The sequence below is a fragment of the Gymnodraco acuticeps genome, unplaced genomic scaffold (genome assembly GCF_902827175.1).
Source record: "Gymnodraco acuticeps unplaced genomic scaffold, fGymAcu1.1, whole genome shotgun sequence".
Taxonomy (NCBI): domain Eukaryota; kingdom Metazoa; phylum Chordata; class Actinopteri; order Perciformes; family Bathydraconidae; genus Gymnodraco; species Gymnodraco acuticeps.
The window spans coordinates 86758-108307 of NW_022990945.1; the positions used below are offsets into that span (position 1 = coordinate 86758).

The 21550-nt window shown below is 43.6% G+C and overlaps 1 protein-coding gene across 2 annotated transcripts; it reads right to left on the reverse strand.

Annotated features, from left to right (window-relative positions):
* Nucleotides 1–11740: 11740 nt before the first annotated feature.
* LOC117558539 (adenylate kinase 7-like) lies at nt 11741–21550 on the reverse strand (the record flags this gene model as incomplete). 2 transcript variants are annotated; one of them, XM_034234788.1, is given in 6 exon segments in its annotated part: nt 11741–12425; nt 13260–13300; nt 18552–18711; nt 20341–20561; nt 21055–21252; nt 21486–21550. In XM_034234788.1, coding segments are annotated over 5 exon segments (676 nt in total), but the record flags the coding sequence as incomplete, so codon positions are not given.

Here is a 21550-nt window from a genome sequence, read left to right on the forward strand (position 1 = left end):
CACACACACACACACACACACACACACACACACACACATACACACACACACACTCACACTCACACAGGGGAACAAATGGCTAACCTTGTACAGATCACCACAGAAAGCATTCTTTCAGACGCCATGTCCCAGTGTCCCAAACCCAAACAGCTGAGGAGCAGATATATGCGTATAATAATTCTATCGCAAATAATGATAACCATAAAACTCCAAATCCAGGTAATAAAGGCGGAGTAGAGCTCCCTAATGAAACGCCGGCCCCCCCGCTGCTCCTCGCCTAATGTTCCCGCCGAGCCGCTCACCACTTTCCATAAAGCAATTTTGCAAGCCCACTTCAAACGTGAATCACCTAGAAATGAAGAGAAGTGCCCCCCCACCCCTCCGATCTCCCCCCATCACCCCCCCTCCCCTTCTGACAACACACTGGAGCTGTGTGTGTGTGTCTGTGTCTCAAATCCCTGTTTGCTTGTGTTTCATCATCACTTAATGTTCACAGTGATGCATTGCGGGACCATTCCTGTTGTGTGTGTGTGTGTGTTTGTGTGTGTGTGTGTGCGTGTGTGTGTGTGTGTGTGTGTGTGTGTTGTGTGTGTGTGTGTGTTGTGTGTGTGTGTGTGTGTGTGTGTGTGTGTGTGTGTGTTGTGTGTGTGTGTGTGTAGGGATGTAGCATCATTACTTCTGACAGAGGTAGCAGCCATGAACTCAGCCGAGTTCCATCTGCATTAATCAGAAGCACATGCAGGCCGACGTTATACAGCAACACATTGTGAGACAGTGAGCACAGGGTGTGTGTGTGCGTGTGTGTGGTGTGTGTGTGTGTGTGTGTGTGTGTGTGTGTGTGTGTGTGTGTGTGTGTGTGGTGTGTGTGTGTGTGTGTGTGTGTGTGTGTGTGTGTTGATACAAACTGCTGTAAAGTCTGTGTGTACACAATGGACAATTTTCTATGTTCAACTATTTTTGAATTATGTACAGTTTCTGCATAAAGTTCTCATCTAGTAAACTATAGGCCTTTGTCAACAGACTACAGAGTGTGAACCATGGACTGCTGTCCACTCAACTACCAAGTTTGAACTCAGGAGTCCAAACTCTAAACCCCAGGACATGTGTCAGTCCTTGATGATATTGGTCTCACCTTTTTCCATTGACTTACATTGGGAAAGACACGTCTGTAAATCAGCGTATCATTTTGATAAAGATAAATCAATTTTACATTACGAACACTTGTATAGATAACATAACTCAAAGTTGTATAATGCGCTAGAAGATGAATCCAGAGCTATTTTCCCCTCATGACTGAACCAAGACAGGAAGTGACGGGCAGATTGGAGGCGGGGCTAAAGCAAAATGCAAGTGCACATGCTCCTTCCCGAGATGATCTGGAATAATGTTGTACTGGAGGGTCAGGCTTCATGCTCCACTGATAAACCTTCATAGGATTGAACTGGGGGGGGGGGGGGGGGGGGCTTTGACACTGTCTCCAGTTCTCTTAATACATCCAGGCTCAGAGATTACACCTCATCACGACTGTACACCTTTTACCTTCAATGTCATATTCAAATGAATATCATACACACTACATTGACTCTGTTCATTTAGTGACATGTCACATTTGATATGTTTGTAAGACAAACATATTTGCAGTTTCTGTCAAAACATTAAGAACAACCATCAGGTTGCAGAAACTCTGAAACTAGGACTGACCTGCAGTCTGTTCTCACTGCAGAGTGGAGTCAAAATGTACATTTGTGAAGCACCCTTTTTTCTAATATTGCTATAACTTGGGAAAAAAGTTGTATTTTGACGTTTTTATTGTTTTAGTTTTTTCCATTATAGTAACATTTGTTATGAAATGAATTGAACTTGCATTGAAATTCAGAATAAACACTTTTGGTTTGAGTTGTTCCTGCTCCTAGTTATGATTGTGCTGTTTCCATAGACTGTATATTGCAGTGAAAAAAACCCAGTGGTCAAAATGTGACGGCTTTCTGTTTTCTGTGAGGTGTATTCAGGATCTGCACCGACTGTATACAGAGCTACCTAAGAATAATATAGCCGATACATTCATTCTTAACTTTACTTTCAGACAAACCAACAAACGGTACAATGGTACGTTACTAAAGAGTTCTGTTAGACTAGCAGCTAAGGTAACCAACACATCTTTGACATGTCCGAAATGTCACCGCAACTTTTTTTTATAAACCATTCACATATTTTAAGCAAACATTTGTCAGCAGCAGACTCACCTGGATCAGATAATTATATTCAAAGTGTCTGAAAGCCCTCCTTTGCCAGCACTATGGAAACATCCGATGTACAGGAAGTGAAATCTGTGATGGAGAGCATGTTATTCAAGTGTCCCAGAGGGCAGTGGAATTGAACCAGAACAGAGTGTGTATTCCAGAATAGTTCCTCAGAGTAAAATGGTTGACCTTCCACCGTAGAACCTCTCTTTGTGATTTCACTGTGATCCCAGAACAGTTTACCTGGCATGCATACGTAGAGCGCAGCTGAATAAGGCAAACTAATATTGTCACTTGACTTCTTCAGGACTGGTAGAACAGCTGACACCTTCAAATCTGTGAGGAGATTCCATTACAAGCATAGACTGTAATCTCAGCGACATCAACCTTAGGTAACCAGCCGTGATGAAGCTACATGTGGGGGCCTCTGTACCCCTCCTACTCCAGCTGTAGCTGAGGGGGGGCTGGTGACGGCGCAGAGAGACGAATCGGAGAAATGATTCACCTCAAGTGGTCAATAAAGAAATTGCATTTTTTGGCACTTCTGCTTTGGCCCCATTTCTCAGAAGTTGCAGTTTGATCAAAGAAGAAATCACTTTTTCTTAAGCAAGAACTAAACATTGTATATGGAAGAGGATAAGGGCCGGATGACGGCATTTTTGTGTCCAAGTTCAAAAAATTTTTGACTTCTGACTTTAATCTCAGAATTCTCAGAAAAAAGACAGTATGTTGTAACTTTTATCTCAGAATTCAGACTTGTTTCTCATTTGGCCCTTATCGTCTTCCGTCATTTTATAACGATGCCAAAAGGCTCCTCACCTACAAAGTGATGAATTTGAAGTGGTTTTCTGAGCACTCTCAACACTGACACTTCCTCCTCCCTCCACCAACACACCACTTGTGAACGATCCGATGATTGACAGATGAGATCAGAAGGGCGGGATTAGCAGGGGAGATTCAACCCCCCTAGATGACACTCACCTCGCTGCAGCCAGAACGGGAGCTGGATGAGATTTTTCTGTGTGCGTGTGGAAGCAGACTGACAGCAGCATGTGCCCCCCCCCCCCCCCCCTTCACCTGATGTCTCAGCGCCTTCATCCACCTCCTCCTCCTCGACCTCGTCCATCATAACCCATGTGGGCATGGCAGTGTCCCAATCCCCCTCTCCTCCAGCCAAAGTGGCCCCAGGGCTGCTTTCAAGCCCAGACCCAGGGCCCACTCTTTGGAACCCCCCCCCCCCCCCCCCCCAGAGGTGGAGGAGGCAGATGCTGGGCAGTGGGAGCAGGACAGCATCCATAACAGCAGAGGGCCTACTTCATCTTAGTTAGGGAGGAGTGAGGGCAAGGCATGAATATCACACACACACACACACAAGTTTTACTTGTCTCTACCTACACTCATTTTTAACTTATAGAAGAGGTTTTCCAACAGCCATGTGACAGCCGTGGTGCGGGCAGGTACATTTCTCTGTATAAATGTTGCATAAATCAAATGAAGTGATTGCTGACAGCAAATGATAAGCCAACAGGGAAACATAGAACATACTGTTGTGATACTTGTAGTTGAGACACTGACACACTATGAAACACTATCCTGAAAGTAATGCCAATGCAATACAGTCAGGACATCAAATGTCATTATACTGCATTTACATCCCGGCGGCGTGCCACTGATCTAATGCCCCCCCGTCTGCAGCTCTTCTGTCCGCAATATTTACCATATTTTGTCGGAGGATCTTGCATTTGAAAAGCCTAAAACTCATTTGCTATGACTCAGTTGATCAGGTCCACGCAGCCGAGCTGGCTTAGTGAAAGTCACAATGTTAACGAAAGTGATTTAGATTGAAGTGTTGATCAGTGATCTATAGAGGAAGGAAACGTATCACCTTCATCAGGTATGTTGTCGCTGTTTAAACAAAGTTCATGTGGTTATAGTTATTCCTTACTCTCTGTGTTTCTGTGACATTTTGAGTGAGTTATTGTTCTGTTATCTTTATATATCATTTGTTTAATGCACTTTAGTGGAACTTCATTTGTATTAGACCACAAATATGCATACAAAGTGTCACATCTATGCTGTCAGAAACTGTTGGGAGGGCAGCTCATCTTGAGATCATGTATTTAACCAATGTTATGATTTATACATCAATTGACATTCAGATATCATGTGTACCTACAAATCAATAACATGACATGATCATAGGATGTTATCATTTAGCTCTCCAATATAACAAAGTGTTTCTACAACTTTATCATCATATTTAGAATGAATGCTGTTGAAGTATGACGCAGTGCGTCGTCCTCTGGATGGTGAGGGGAACTTTTGCTCTGATGAAGAGTAGGTCAGCGACTGTAATCTCTCATCAGTCTGACATTACGCTGAGCAATTAGGCACGACCGTTGTGTTCTTTACTAATGAACAACGGTTCAACGACGCCTCCCTCAACGCTGCCATCCATCACCCAAAACATCCTGACCTATCCAAGCTCACACACACACACACACAGATACACACACACGCAGAGACACACACACACAGAGAGAGACACACACACACACACACACACACACACACACATAGACACACACACACACACACCACAGAGACACACACACGCAGAGACACACACACACAGAGAGAGACACACACACAGACACACACACACACACACACAGAGACACACACACGCAGAGACACACACACACAGAGAGAGACACACACACAGACACACACACACACACACAGAGACACACACACACAGAGACACACACACACAGAGACCACACACAGAGACACACACAGAGACACACAGAGACACACACACACAGACACACAGAGAACACACACACACAGAGACACACACACATACAGACACACAGAGACACACACACACACACACGAAACACACAGACAGTTTGATGGCTTTCTGGCCGTTGCTCTCAGCCTCCTGCTGGATGTTGTGGCCTCTCCTCCTCCTCTTCCTCTTTCCCCCTTGTCAACACAATCCCTACACCCATCAGTCCTGCGGCCCGGGGCCCTGTGGGGGGGGATCCGTCCCTCGCAGAGTCCTCTGGGTGCTTTCCCACTGCACACATACATATTTGTTGTTGGACACCAGTGGGGACCGTAAAACCATAAAATGAAACATGTGTGTTGGTGAAAAATGACAAAAGAATACCGTGTACTGTTACATGTATTTTACATTTGCAATTCAGGACTTTTACTTGTAATGGAGAACTTTAAGATCATAGTATTAGTACTTTGACTTCAGTAAAGAATCATAGCACTTTCCCCAGCTCTGGTAGGAGCGTGCAGGGACCCAGCCATGCCTCCTGTCTTCTGATAACTCTTTCCCGCCTGTCTCACTTCCTGAACTCTCCTGCGTACCGCTCTCCTGCTGCTCCTGTTTGCATCAGCTCTACATATCCTGTTTACTCCCACTAATGTTTGACAGGTTGTCTGTTGCTCTCACACCAAGCACTCATGTTTGACGCAGACTCTGATTCCTCGGTAACCTTTGTCTTCTCTATTTTTGCTAATTGTTTAAATGAATGATTATGGACCTATCTTAACTTGCTGTCTTGAGTTAGTTGTGTCTGTTCAGTGCCAGTGTTAAAGCACTTGAAAGTTGAAATATCAGATGGTGACCACAAACAACCAAACATACATCTCCACAAGATCAATACCTTGTATGTGTGAAAGAAGAGCGTATCGACCATGTTGCAAGGACGAGATGAATGTGTCCCAGCATGCTCCCTGGCTGAAGACTTCCTGCTTTGATAACAGCCAAGAAGCTGCTCACTCTCATTATGGAGAAGAGGAAGCAGACTGCTCCTCTTCCTCTCTGAAGTTGGCCTGCTTGTTGGAATGATTCATGCCCATCCGTTAGAGGGGAAGCAGGGAGTGAGGAGGAGGGGGGGGTCACTTCTGCAGGGCTCTTGTGGCTGTGCCAACTTTCAGAAGCAGACATCGGGAGGGGGGGTGTCAGCGGTGTGTTTAAGGATGTTCACCACAGAAACATTTAGCGTATAATGCACTGATCCAGTCCTCAGACCAGGCCTGAACACGGTGTGGGGGTGGGATCAGGACTTGACTATAAGAGACAGGTAATCAATAGCACTGATCCGGTCATTATCTTTGTTTCCTAGAATGTCATTCAAAGGAACATGTTTAAAACTAGTATTATTTAAGAGTGATACATTTGAGTCATCCTCTCTCCGGTATCAATCGCTGACTTTTAACCTGAATCGTGAAGCACTTTTGAAGGAACTCTATAAATGAATAATTGATACTCTGATGTTTGAAAATGATGATGATTGAGATTGTATCATCATAAGGGTTTGCAGAAACATCTAATAAGTCATTGGTACAATTATTTCAAGCTATGCTTAACTGCAGCTGTTCTGTAACCGTTGGAGAACTTTGTTGATGCAACAGTTGCCCTTTCTTCGCTCTTCTGACTGACAGGTGGAGTGTACTTTGCAAAGGTGTGTTTACAGGGGAGGGTCTTACTGGGACGGGAGGCCTCTGCATGTGCACACCGCTCCTCACTGACTGAGGGGTGAAGAATGTGCATTAAGATGTCGGTTTGCGTTGAATGTTATGCCTTTGGGCTGAGGTCTATTTGTTGAATGAGAAAGGACAGGAGGTGACGCTCTGGGACAAATGACATCACTGGGAATGTGATAGAAACAGCTGCAAGTGATGGTATATTGGAAGTGTGTCAAAAAGATATGCAAATGTTTTCAACTTAAGCTGTAGCAGGATGTGATATTAAATATATAGGCAGGTTACAAGTAAGTGCATTGGTTAGAAAATAGTACATACATATATGTTTTACAAGCAAACAATTATTGGGTTTAACCCAGAGGTTCCCAAAGTGGGGGGCGCAGAGGCATGACAGGGGGGAGACCAGGAGGAAAAATGGCTATTTAAAAAAATTAAAATAAATCAGAATTTGAAAAATTATTGATTCGAAAATAATAATAATATGATACGTCTGGGTCTCTGTGTTTCATTAAAGCTTGGCTCTGTGTGTGTGTGGAACGAGCCATTTTGTGTGCGTGCGCGAGCGAGAGAGAGAGAGCGCACCGGTACGGTACCGGAGATCGTAGTTGTTAGCTTCTGGTGCTAGCGAGCTACGCTAACGGATATAAGGAGCTTTTTCAACAACAAGCTGGAGGAGAGTCCTCTCCTGTCAGACTGAGAGACTCAGTGAGCTAAAGGACTCTCTCAGTGTTTAGATAGTTAACTTTAGTCTAAGTTATCTCAATGGGTCTCAAATGTTTTGGTCATCATTAATGTAAACAATTATTTCCGAGGCACACGTTTATATGATCATTATAGGTATAAAAAAATAATCAGAGAATAAATGAAAAACAGTTATGAAATACTATATGACAGTAAAACAAGAATAAAGTTTAAAAGGGTGATTTGTAAAATATCCATAAAGAAAAAGAAAATCTGTTTACAGTTCTGTTTCATCTGGGTGTTGAGAGAGGTATCCATAGATCTCTTCATTTTGCTCTCAAAGTGCACCAGATTGATGCTTTTAACTTCAATATTTAAAATAAAATATTCCCAGGGGAGCTTGCTGAGGTCCACACACCACCTGTACAAATAGCACTCTACCCCTGCTTACACCTATATGCCTCGAGCCTTCATTGTAACTGTCACACTGTGTATTTGCGTAGGGATTGTTGCAGTAGAAAATTCCACTGTGGCGACCGGTACCTTAATGGGAAACCCTAAATGTTTGAGCACCCTCTATGAAACGTCAAGCTACCCCACAGCACCCCAAAATAAATCTCTGGCGCCGCCACTGAGCCTGACTATTTGTGTTGGGGGGGCCCGACTTTTTTTTTTCTCCAAACAACTTTATTATCTTTGGTTAAACCAGTGGTTCTCAAACTTAGGAGGTGTTCTGTCAGCCCCCCCCCCACCCCCCCCGCCTGACAGAAAAAGTTTGAGAACCACTGGTTTAACCAAAGATAATAAAGTTGTTAAGGTAAGAAGAGGGAATATATCTATATGTTATAGGTCATATCAAAGTGCCAGGTAGTTTGATTGTCAGACTGTTTTTCATAGCTCATATATATGTATGTCCAGTGATATAAACATGTCATTTGACATTTAACTCAAATGACACTAGATCATCAGGTGTGATTTTGGGACTGGGGAAGGGGAGGGGGTGTATGTGTGCAGTGTGTAATGTTTGTGAGTCTGTTCGATCAAAAATGTAATACAAATATTTCAGTGAAAATAATTCGACTCGATCACAATCTCTGAACTTTATTTGAAACATGCCAAGTTTCATTTCCCTGAAGATATCCAAGGGTTTACTATAACTCTACTGTATCTTGATGCTAGTGCATTTGCTGCAGTTGGTTGTCAGATTTAGACACGGCAGCATTGAGTTTTTAAAGGTGTGATAGGTCAGGTTTTTAGATTGATATCACTCCTATGTTATCATGTGACCAAGGACTCCAGGTCCACTATATATAAATACATCGGTTCAAAATAAATGGTTCTGCAGAGCTTCAAACTCAACCTCAGCCAGCATGTGCGGAATGAAAGTACATGTATAGGTGCTTAGCTTTCTGATAGCCCTAGAGTTAAGTCATACATTTAGAATAGAGAACTGTTATATGTCATTCATATGTTTCATATAATAAAGATCTATGAATAGTGTGTCCCCCAGAGGTGAGATCTCATGATGTCATGCAGCCAATCAAACTAGTGCTGTTAGAAGTTATACATCACTGCAACCACAACGTCCAGTTGAACCACTGCTATTTGCTGACAGGTCATGTCGTTTGTGACAAACATTAAGCTCCTTCTGCTGAAACAAGTGAGATTTGTGTTTTTGAAAACAATCTTGTTGAATGTGTGTATTTAGTTATTTTAATTGTGTACTTTTTTATTATTATTATTGTGTTTCTTTTTTATGTTTGACTTTGACCCCGCTGTCCTCAATCATAGCCATAGACTGTGCATAGAGTGTAAAGGTTGTGAGCAGGTCTGCAGCTGTTCTTTCAGTGTGTTTGAGGTGTAGGCTCTCCAACACCTCCTAAGGTCTCTCCCCTCTCAGAGTTGTGGCCACAGAAAGCAGAGCTGCTCCTCACCTCCACTCCTGTAGCGGTGCAGCCCATTTGATATATGTACATTAAAGAGGTGAGGCGTCTGCTGGCAGAATCTGCTTTCTACCGCCTTCAATCAATGAAAACGTTTTTGTGAGAGGAGCCCAAGATAAATATTGGCAGAAAAGAAAAATATGTCGTCCTCCCCAATCGAGGGGACATAATGATATTCAAAAGGAGACCCCCTGCTGAGATGCAAGGCAAACTGTTCCTAAGCAACAAAACACATTTCCCTCTCCGAGTGCTCACATCGAGGCTGGTGTCAGGATTTAGGGAGGTGTGTGTGAGTGTGAGTGTGAGTGTGTGGCGCTGACAACTTAAACCGGCAGTGGGTCATTCTGTCTCTATACTGTGTGTCTTTGTCTATTGGGTGTGCGTTTGCAGTCTTCAGTGTGTGTGTGTGTGTGTGTGTGTGTGTGTGTGTGTGTGTGTGTATGTGTGTGTGTGTGTGTGTGTGTGTGTGTGTGCTGAGTGGATTAGGGGTGTTAGGGAACAGTGACCAGCATCAGTGACAGTGGATTGAGTCCAGATGTGCTCAGCTTGCAGCAGCGTGTGAGATGTGACACTCTCACTCTCTTCATTTATAACAGCAAAGTTCCTGATCTAACTGTAGAGTTAATATGAGTGTTAAAGCAATTAAGGTAGCGTGGGTAATCTATTCAAGATGTTTAATTTGATATATTTAATACAAAATATATCAAATTCAATTCTGTTTAAATTCCGATAGAAACAAATATTAAATGTTCTGACGAAGGAAAGAAAATCATCTGGAATATGTGAATGACCATCCTTTAAGTTTCCCATCGTTTTTCTGTCTTTATAATTGAGGTACTTCGCAGAATGAATCAACAACACCAAATATTTTCAACAAAATACATTATTTAAATGATTTTGCTCTTTCCCCGCTTTGATTCTTATCACTATTGCTATTTCACTTATTTACTGCTTTTATCCACAGCAACTTACAATAAGTGCATTCAACAAAAACCTGAATATATATGGGAACAATCCAAAAATCTGATCTTTAAACAAACATTAAAAGATGACATCCTTCATGTCTAATCAGGGGGTCATTCATAATGTTTTGTGTTGTATGTAGTTCTGCTTCTCACTTCTTATTTAGCAAAATACCAGAAATAGTTGACAGTTTAAGTTATTTCCCAGAAGGCACTATAGATTTGCATGACGGGAATATATGCCGACGGTTTGCCCCATTCTGTCCAGCAGTTTGAACATGGTGAGGAGGGGGAGAGGTGGTCCTGCTCCTCAGCCTCTCCCCTGTCATCCCGAACCCTTTCTCTCTCCCGCCATGACGTTATACACCTGTGTCAGAGTCACTCCCTGCTGTGATGTGTTTGGAGTATTGGCATGGTGACGGCTGGGCACCTTGTTACTGAAGGATGATTAGTGGGTTGGCATCATGATCACTGAGACTCCTCATCACTGCAGTGACGGAGAGGAGAACTCAGGATCTGAATCTAAACATTCACAGCTGTTCAGGGTTCAGTGAGGATGAATTCTGTCCTAAACTGTAGATTTGATCAAAGTCATAAACACATCTAATAATAGATCATCCAGAGAAAAAGATCACAGAGTAATCCCATAATAATCATATCTCAGTGAGAGCTTATAAATGATCCAACACTGCCACCTAGTGGCATCCACTGCTAGTTTCAGCTTCAATAATGAAACAACCAGACCGAGGCAAACATGAACCCAGAGAGGGGCTCCGCTGAAATCTGCTCATGAAGCAGCCAAGAAAATAGCTTCAAAAGTACATCATTTTCAAATAAAATAATAAAAGTTACAGTGCAGTCTAAGATATGAATTGTTCAATTAAAAGCAGCGACAAAAAGAAAAGTCTTCTTGCTGGATTTAAAAGTAGTCAGAGTTGCAGCGGACCTGCAGGTTTCTGGGAGTTTGTTCCAGATATTTGGAGCATAATAACTGAACGCTGCTTTACCATGTTTAGTTCTGACTCTGGGGACAGAAAGCTGACCAGTCCCTGAAGACCTGAGAGATCTGGATGGTTCATCATTTAGCAGGAGGTCAGAAATGTATTTTGGGCCTAAACCATTCAAAGCTTTATAAACCAGCAGCAGTCTTTTGAAATATATTCTTTGACACACAGGAAGCCAGTGTAAAGACTTCAGAACAGGAGTGATGTGATCCACTTTCTTAGTGTTAGAGAGGACTCGAGCAGCGGCGTTCTGATACACTAGATCTTTTAGTGAGACCTGTAAAGAAACTGACAGATTGAAATGCATGGATATGTTTCTCCACTTGTCCTGCTGAGACTTCTGTCCAGCTCTTGCCTGGTTTGAGTGGAGATATTCTTAAGATGATAGACAGGAGGCTGACTGACTGAATTCAGGTCCATTACTGCTCTAGGTTTACAGGCTAAAGTCCTGCAGTCATAATCGCACAAGGCAAGTTTATTTATAAAGCACATTTCAAGGAATTACAACCAATACAAATGAAAATGTAAAGCATTACGATACAGTACAACAGAAACACTTTATAAAATCACATAGTGCTCAACTAATATAAGTGTACCATGTATTTTCAGCTAAACACAGAGAAGGGACAGGGGGGTGCAGTGCTGAACATGTGGAGGTCTCTCTCCTACAACGTGTAACTTAGGTGATGGGGACTGGAGGCTGGGAAGGTTCCAGTCCGCCTCCTGGGCCCTGCCGAGGTGCCCTTGAGCAACTGCTCCTGGCACCAGACGGGTAGAAGCCCCTCACTCTGCCACCTCTCCACTACTGCATGTAGTCCTGTTTGTGCATATATCAACTATGTGTGTAATGTTAATAACACCAGAGTGAAACGCTGAATTCCACTCAGGGATGTTTCAAGTCTGTCTTTCTAACTCTTAGTATCGTAAGTCAAATGACTTCATTATCTGTGTGTAATATAAGTAGAGTAAAACATAGAGTAGCATTTTCCTGTTGTCACTGATCCAGGTGCATCAAGTTTGACCTTCTTTATAGTCAGCAGGTAAGAATCGTTTCATCTAGAGGAGCCCTTCACCCACCAGATGATTCTGAGGAGTCATCAGACGAGAGCAAAGGAGAACAAGTTGTTCAGGACACACAGTTCTTCTGTTATTAGTGTAGAACTTCAAATGCCTTTGCAAGATCCTTAAATGTCACGAAAAACGATCGCATGACACTATGAGAATATTGAATCGACATATTTTCTGTCCCTCTCAGAAAGTCTGCATGTTGTGTTTGAGGGACTCACAGATGGTGTGGTGAAATTGTCTCGCAGCGGCTTGCGTCACAATGTTTCCGGAATAAACTCCACTAATTTCCCCGCGTGGTGATTAAGTATGTACAATGAAATAATTTGCTGTTCCGTCGCAACCAATTATGTACACTTTGGAGTCGTGAGTGGCAACATGAGAGAGACACAAATTAGCTGCCATTTGTAACATTTATCCTTCCTGGATATCAGAAGCCAAATCAAAGCAATTATGACCCGAGCGTGTCTACTTCGGAGTTTACCGAGTTCATTACGCAAATTAACTTCCTAATTAGCTTTTGGCTTCATACTCACTTTCATCCGCTTTTTTAGGGTGCTTTTAAGTAATGGCCGGCACATTAGAGCCCAAACAGAGCTGTGTGTAAATACAACAGGGGCAGCAGAATGGCCCGCTTACAATCAGACCTAATCAAAATCCCAGCATGCACCAGGGGACATTTGATGGCTCAAATATTGCGAGAAAAACAAGGTCCTCCTCCGCACAAATGCTGCATGTTATTGACTTCACTCTGTCCTTTATTAAAGAGCTCAGGAAGCTTAGAGAAAAAAAGATTTCATTTCAGTTTTTGTATTTGCATTAAGTGTAGATCCAAAGAGAAGAAATTATCTCAACCTTCAGTAGTTAAAGGGATTGTTCCTGATCAAGAACTCCGCCTAGAAGGAGTCAAACCAGAAGAGATGATCAGGATCACATTTATGTTCAGGCGGAACATCGATATGAGCTAATAACAGTGAACACAGAAATGTTGAGTACACCAAAGTTTTATGTTAGAAATATATAGTAAGGTCCCCAGCACATAGAAGACGCCGGATGCTAGCTTGCCTATGTTGGGCAATTTGCACAATTGGCATAAGGTTGATTAATTAGCATTAATTAGCATATGCAGACAATTGCTACACAAATGACTTGGCCGATTTGGACAATTTTGGTTTGTTTTTTAGGTATATTGAGGATGTTGAATTAATTTCTAAAATGTTTAGGATAAAAAATGTCAATTTTGAGTCCCCTCAAACAGTAAAATCGACCCATGATTCATGCAAATTAGCATACAGAGACTACAAGTATGGCAATGTTCTGGTTAAAACTGCAATTTTCTATCCTGAAAATGTCAGAAATTGACTCATAATAACCCCCAAAACCACTCCAAAATTGTCCAAATCAGCCAAGTTAATTTTTTTGCTATTGTCTGAATATGCTAAATAATGCTAATAAATGCATCTTATGCTAATTGTGCAAATTGCCTAACATATGCAACTTAGCATCCGGCAGTTTCTATGTTTCTTACTATAAATGTTTTCACCCTCAACCAAGCCACACCCCCAGGGTATGTTTACCTGCAGAAGCCCCGCTCCATGGGTCGGGGTGGTGGGCTGGCTGTTATGCACAGAGTGGAAATCCTGATAAAACAACTCCCTGTTGTAAATACAACCTCATTTGAGTGTATTGTCTTTTCATTGGCTGGCTCATCACAGCTACAGGTTGTCCTCATATACCGCCCCCCCCCCCCCCCCCCCCAAAGCCTCCGCCACCTTCATGCCTGAGTTCTCTGAGCTGCTCACCTCTGTCTGCTCCAGATCTCCATCCACATTACTGCTTGGTGACTTTAACATCCATGTCGACTCCAGTACATGCACCTTTGCCTCTGAATTTCTCTCACTACTCGACTGCTTCAACATCACACAGCACGTCCAAGGTCCCACCCACACCAAAGGTCACACGCGGGACCTAGTTTGCTCTATTGGCACCCCTCCCTCCCATCTCCAGGGCCTGGACCTAGCTGTTGCGGACCACCTTGCCATACTCTTTACTGTTCCTGTCTTCCTGCCCACTCAGCGTGCAAAACGCACCATCACATTCAGGAACACCAAAACACTGAGTGCACCGGCCCTGACCAGCAGGATAGCAGCCCACCCATTCCCCTTACCACCACAGTGGATGGCCTGGTTGCTTGCTACAACTCAGCTCTATCCCTCAGCCTTGACTGCCAGCCCCCTTCAAAACCCGGACTGTCTCCTTTACCCGTTCGGCCCCTTGGTTCACCACTGAACTCCGCACCCTGAAGGCTTCTCGTCGTCAGCTAGAGAGACTCCAAAAAAGAACTGGCCTCACCGTCCACCGTGACTAGGTCTTGATACTACTCCACCCTCATTGGCTGCCAACATAACCAACGGAGAATGCTGTTCTCCACCATAAACCGGCTTCTCCGGACCTGAACCATCACCGGTCGATCTTCAACCTTCCTTTCCTCAGCAAAATCCTGGAAAGAGCAGTTGCCGCACAACTCCAACACCACATGTCCAACCATGAGCTCTATGAACCCCTTCAGTCTGGCTTCAGACCCCACAACAGCACAGAGACTGCCCTTATTAAAATCATGAATGACCTCCTAATTGCTTCTGATTCCGGCCTCATCAGCATTCTGATCCTCCTGGACCTCTCTGCAGCCTTCGATACCATATCCCACACCATCCTCCTCAGCCGCCTGTCTGACCACCTTGGCCTCAGTGACACAGCTCTTGCCTGGTTTGAGTCTTACCTCTTGAACCGGAAACACTTTGTCACCATCAGTGACTGCAGTTCCCCATCGACCCCAGTCAACCAAGGTGTACCTCAAGGCTCTGGGCTTGGACCCCTCCTCTTCACCATTTACATGCTCCCACTTGGTCAAATCATCCGCCACCATGGTCTCAGCTTTCACTCATACCCTGATGACACACAGCTCTATCTCTGCACCAAACCGTCCACCTCAGCTCCCCCTCAATCTCTTGTCAACTGCCTACAGACTAGAGATGTTAAGATTCACCGATTCGCATCGGTGCACCGGCATAAACGTTCAAGATGCGAGTGCACCGGTTGAAAGAGTGCACATCGGCTACAGTTTGGGTTGAACCGGGTTGAACTCGCAATGCATCGATTGCGTAGCGTCTTTGCATCGGTAAAAAAACGATTAATTAATATAAAATCCCCTCATCTTGTCAACGCTCAGCAGAGACGATCTTTGATATTTGCTTTGCCACTACGGAGGCCGAGAGTCTCAGTTATCAACACACATGGAAGTTGAGGAGAAAGAGAAACACAGCGCACCGAAAAATACCTACAAATCAAACGTTTGGCAACACTTCGGTTTGTTCAAGAAAGACGGTGTAATAGTCCTTTATGCTAGGCTATATAGTTGACCGCAGGTCATGGAGAGTAATAAGGTATCCGTAGACCTTTGTATGAGGTATCTTTATTACTTAACAGGTCTACAGCCATGATACATAGATCCGTTCTAGATGCGGGCTTGCATACACACAGTATCACTCCGCAGCCGCACCCCATCAGTAACGTCCTGATGGTATATGTGCGCGGCACTATATACTACAGACAGTCAACTTGAAAAATCGCTCGCAAATTGTTAACGATGCCGAGCCGCTTTAAAGTACACAAGTAGTACGAGGAACTTAGCGACGCACATAAAGAGGCGACATGGGGTCTGCGGCTGAAAAGAGAAACCTGAAAGTTAGACATATGAGTGAAATCACTCAGTGAGGTGTTCTGTCAGAGAGAGTGGTGTTTAGTGTACAGCAGCCTGTGACGGCCAATAATAGTTTAAAATGTCTTCCTTACTGTAAGCAGTTATGAAATACCTGTCTGTGAAAGGTTATTTGTATTCTTTATTGTTCCTATAGAAACCACTGCTTTCTGCTCACTGGTGAGTTAGCCTATGAATGAGTGTTAAGCACATCAGGCTGGCAGCTGTATGGGCATTGCACTATGGTAGCTGTTATTTGCACATTGTTAATCATGAGCAATGCATCCTTACATTGTTTAACTGTGAGGTGTTATACAATTGTACTGTAGCCTACTCTGGAGAGCTTTTAAAGGTAAAAAAATAAACGGCATGATGGGCTGTGCAGTACCAAATATGTAAAGCACTTTTTTGTTAATGTATGATTTGCTTAATATAAGGAATACAACAAAAATTCTCTGTCGTACCATATTGAAGTATCATTATTTTTGCATCGTGTTGAATCGTATCGCACCGAATCGCATAATGTTGAATCAAATCGTATCGAACTGTATCGCAACAGGGGTGAATCGTATCGTATCGCATCGCCTGGTGTTTCAAATGTATCGTTAATGTATCGTATCGTGGCAACGTATCGAGATGCGCATCGCATCGGCCTCAGTGATGGAGATGCACATCCCTACTACAGACATACAAAACTGGATGTCATCAAACCTGCTCAAACTAAACAGCAATAAAACAGAGCTCATGATTGTGGCTCCCAAGGCGCAGCTCCGGAAGGTTGGAGATCTGCTTCTCTCCATTGACGGCTGCTCCATCTCTCCGTCCACTGAAGTCACCCTGGACACCACCCTCTCCTTCCAGGCTCACATCAAATCTGTCACTGTGACGGGGTTTTCTTTGTTCGTTCGTAAACATAGACGTAGTCGGTTGATTTAAGCTCAAAAGGTTTTATTTATAACGACAAAAAAAAAATACTGTTTGACCAGAATATCGAAACAAGAATAAATTAAATAAACAAAATCAAAGTTAACGAAATTAGGTTTTCTATCACTTAGATATGGAGTAAACATATCCACGAGCTGTTGCCTTCGCTGCAACAATCTCCCGAAAGACAGTCCAGGGCCAACACCGTCCCTTATGAACACATAGCCCCTCCCCACAGGCTTACCGTCAATGGTTACACAATTCATTCAAAAAGAGCATTGTCAACCTCATTCTAACACCTCAAACATGAGAAAAACGATACGACCCAAACCCATACATAAACAGGTTAACTATCTTATAACACAATCATCCCCCATCATTAATAAACGCAAAAGAAAGAATACATTGCATGCTTCATTAAATCATATTTAAACCACAGAAGTGATGCGCCTCCGTCTTTTCCCACATTCCCCTTTGCTGGGGAGACGGCGGCGAAACTGCCGTTCCCTGCTCGTCATGCAAGTATCGCGTACTTTAGTTTTGTATGTGTTAAATAATTGTAGACTGTGTGTGTGTGTGTGTGTGTGTGTGTGTGTGTGTGTGTGTGTGTGTGTGTGTGTGTGTGTGTGTGTGTGTGTGTGTGTGTGTGTGTGTGCGCACGCGTCGCAGGCTGTCAGTGGCGGAGTACGTCACAGTCACCAAATCGGCTTTCTACCACCTCAAAAACATTTCCAGACTCCGGCCTTCACTCTCTGACTCTGTGGCAGAAACGCTAATACACGCTTTCATCACATCCCGTCTGGACTACTGCAATGGAGTCCTGTCCGGGGTTCCCAGCAAAGCCCTGGAGAGGCTCCAGTACGTCCAGAACTCTGCCGCCAGGATTCTCACCCGCACCAAGCTCTGGCAACACGTCACCCCCACCCTCCTCCATATTCACTGGATGCCGGTCAAGTCCCGGATTCAGTACAAAACACTCCTCCTCAATTACAAGTCTCTCCATGCCCTCGCCCCCCAGTACTTATCGGACCTCCTCCATCCCTACACCCTTCTCGGAGTCTGCGGTCCTCAGACACGGGCCTGCTCTCCATTCCCCGCTCTCGCCTCCGAACTGTTGGTGACAGGGCGTTCAGTGTTGCGGCCCCCACCATCTGGAATGCACTCCCTGCAGAGATCCGCAATGCTGCTTCCCTGGACATCTTCAAGTCATCATTAAAAACTCACCTGTTCACCATGGCCTTTGACCCCTAACCCATCACAGTCCCCCTGCTTCCACTCCTACTGCTATTTATTAAATGTTTTACTTTGTTAATTGCCCCTTTTGTTTGTTCACCATGTAAAGCGGCCTTGGGTCCCTTGAAAGGCGCTATACAAATGTAATCTATTATTATTATTATTGTTATTATTTCTAACATAAAACTTTGGTGTACTGCAAACAGACTTTAATAAGAAGTGCTGAGTCATACCAGGAAGTCCACGGGGTCCTGAGGGTGGGCGGTGCAGCACTCCACCAGGCCCTGGGTCAGGGGTGGGCATGACGTGCTCCATCAGGTAGATCGTCATGGGGACGGACTGGACCTCCAGCAGCTCCTCTTCCTGCTGCCTCATCTCCTCCAGACCCCCCGTCTGACAGGACGCATCACAATGTAAAGCATGGCTCTCAGACACTTACAGGAAACACTAGTTTAGCACTTGTTTATTGTTTGGTCCATCCTGTTGGCTAATGATAATGTTGGTGACTAGGACTGGCACTCTGAGAGCAGAAATGTCTGCCAAGGCTGATGTTGCCTTCACATGCTGCTGAGATGGTCATATTTCTTCCAACTTCTGAGTGTTTATGAGCTCATGAAGTTAGTATTTGCAAACAACAATGGAAGATGTGTTGTATGTTATTTCTCAGAGTGATCAATTTAACATTTGTTCTTATAGCGTATAGTCTCTGTGCGATATGACGTCAACTTGACAAGCCCTATACCAAAATTCCCATCAACTATTCTAGTTGTTGTCCTGACTTCAGAGGATTCCAGCACCACATGAATGATGCACAAATATGCAATTTAACAGAGAGAAAAATAATGCATTTATCTGCCTGTGATTCTCCTCGATGCCTCAAAAGGGATCTTTCTAAGCAGACTTCCACCAAAAGTCATTCAATGAAGCCAGTCGTTGCATAGTAAAACTGTGTGAACACAGGGAGTAAAGAAAGTGTAAGTGGAGAGTTGTACTTTGTACTGTAAAGGATGTTTAAAATAAACATATTATTCTTCCCCGTCTTTGATTTCTAAAATAAAGAAGGGGAAATCATTCTCAGAGTGAGACGTGCTGCCGCTGGGCGCTTTTCTTGGTTTATATCATATTTAGTCCACCACATCCTGTTTCATTTTTAGCCAGGTTCAGTTGTCTAAAAGTCTGTCCATTTTTGTTTTATCTGAGTGGAAATTTTAGGCAAAAAACGCAGGTGAAATGTTGGTCGTCAGATTGATGTCCACCTAGTTTTATATCTAATAAAGTTGTATTTTTGAAACTGCATTTTAGTTTATTATTTTTTGGCAAAAATATTGATGTTGATAGAGACACAGTGTGTGTGTGCTGCCTGTAAATCCTGTCATCCCCTCTTGTCAAAACGTTTGTTGACATACAGTCATAGTTTTCTTACCAAATGACCCCTGGATGACAATAGAGCAAACCCCAGAATGTGCATCTAATGAAGCAGGCTATAAGAGGCGGAGCCTAGTAAAAAAAACCTAAGTGGACCTTTGAGTAAAGATTTGTATTTTATACATAACAAGGCCTAACCTGATCTAATACTTTCCTCATTTGCTGTTTTCTGGTATGCAAGACTTATAAATAAGAAATGTAGGAAAAGCTGAGATGATCAGAGATAAGTAGTTCACTCGTCATCTAGTTGTTACCAATCATTTCTATACAGATTGTATTGGACTATAGAAGTTAGATGGGCACATGTTTAGTACTGAATGTATGGTAACACATCCCTAATAGGTGTGAGAGCTCCTGTCTGCCATCAGGAGCTCTTCATGTTGAGGAGAAATACCAAGCAAAAGCCTATTTTAATTGTTGCCTTTACATAAGAGATATTGTGAATGGGGAATAATAGAGTGGTTTATTGTGACATTTGTTTTTTCTTCTGTCTGCTGTATTCTCAGCTTTGGTATAAACACGCTGATCATGGGTCAGTCTCGTGATGGAACAGTCTTTGTTTTGTGAAGGTGTGTTACCTTCTCCTGCATTACCCACCCACTGGTCCCAGTTTGCAGCCCTGTGTGTGGCCTCCTCCTCCTCCCTCCTCTCCTGCTCCGCCCTCTCCTGCTCCTCTCTCTTCATTCTCTCCTCAGCCTTCCTCCTCTCCTCTTCCTCCACCTCCCTGCAGCTGGGGCCGTAGTTCCTGGGCTGGCCCAGTGTGTCCAGGATCTTCTGCATCAGCAGCAGGCAGTCCGGCTCCTCGCTGCTGCTGATCTCTGAGGAGGAGGACAGGAGACACACTTAGGACAGGATTTCAATATCCGGAGGGATAGAAGGGTGAGATGCATGACTTCTTAACCCTAACCCTACAATCATTTTACACAATCGTTCTGCTATCTGGATCTGGACGCAAACAAGTCAATCTGCAATTGATTCAGACTATGGAAGCCGTTACTAATTAATCTAAATAAAATACCGTAATTGGTATTAAACCTCTATGTATCATTCTTTCAAAAGTCAAATAAAGCTCATTCATTGATTTTACAATAGTGTCAACAAACACTCTTTCCTTCTTTCCAGACTTCTTAAGGCTTAACTTGAATTAAGAATACAAAATAATAAATCAATAAAGATTAGAAACTTTTTCAAAATAAGCGGGAACCCTGCGGCTAAGGCAGATTGACTTGTGAATCCAAATGAACATTGATAAGGAAAGCACAGTTTGTGGCTCATCTCACTAACTAACACACAACAGGCGTGAGTGATTACCCAGGTACAGAGGGGTGGTGTCCAGCTCATCAAAGTAGTTCCCCACACTCTCATCCTCCATGTTGTTCTCTCTGTGCCTGCCCAGGCGGAGCAGGAAGTGCTCCTGCTCGTAGTTGTGCTCCTGCACCAGCCTCTCAGGCAGGTTCATCACCCGCTCCTTAAGGAACACATCTGATGCATCCAGACTCAGCACACACTCTGCAGCACACACAAGGAAACCATCACACACACACACACTGATATCTGTAAAGTATAAAGATTCTGCTGTTGCATCTAAACAATACGCCATTTAAAAAACTGCTGACTTTGAGACGATGGAACTGTACTTGATAAAATGCAGACTCATTTCTGGTTGCTAGAACTCATTCCTTCACCACCCTACATTACTTGCTGGGGGGGGACATAAAGCATATGGATAGCCCTGCAGAGACCTGGCATCATCTTCCTGCTGAATGAAGACATCTGGGATGTTCCGTCTTCTGATTCCTGTTCTTCA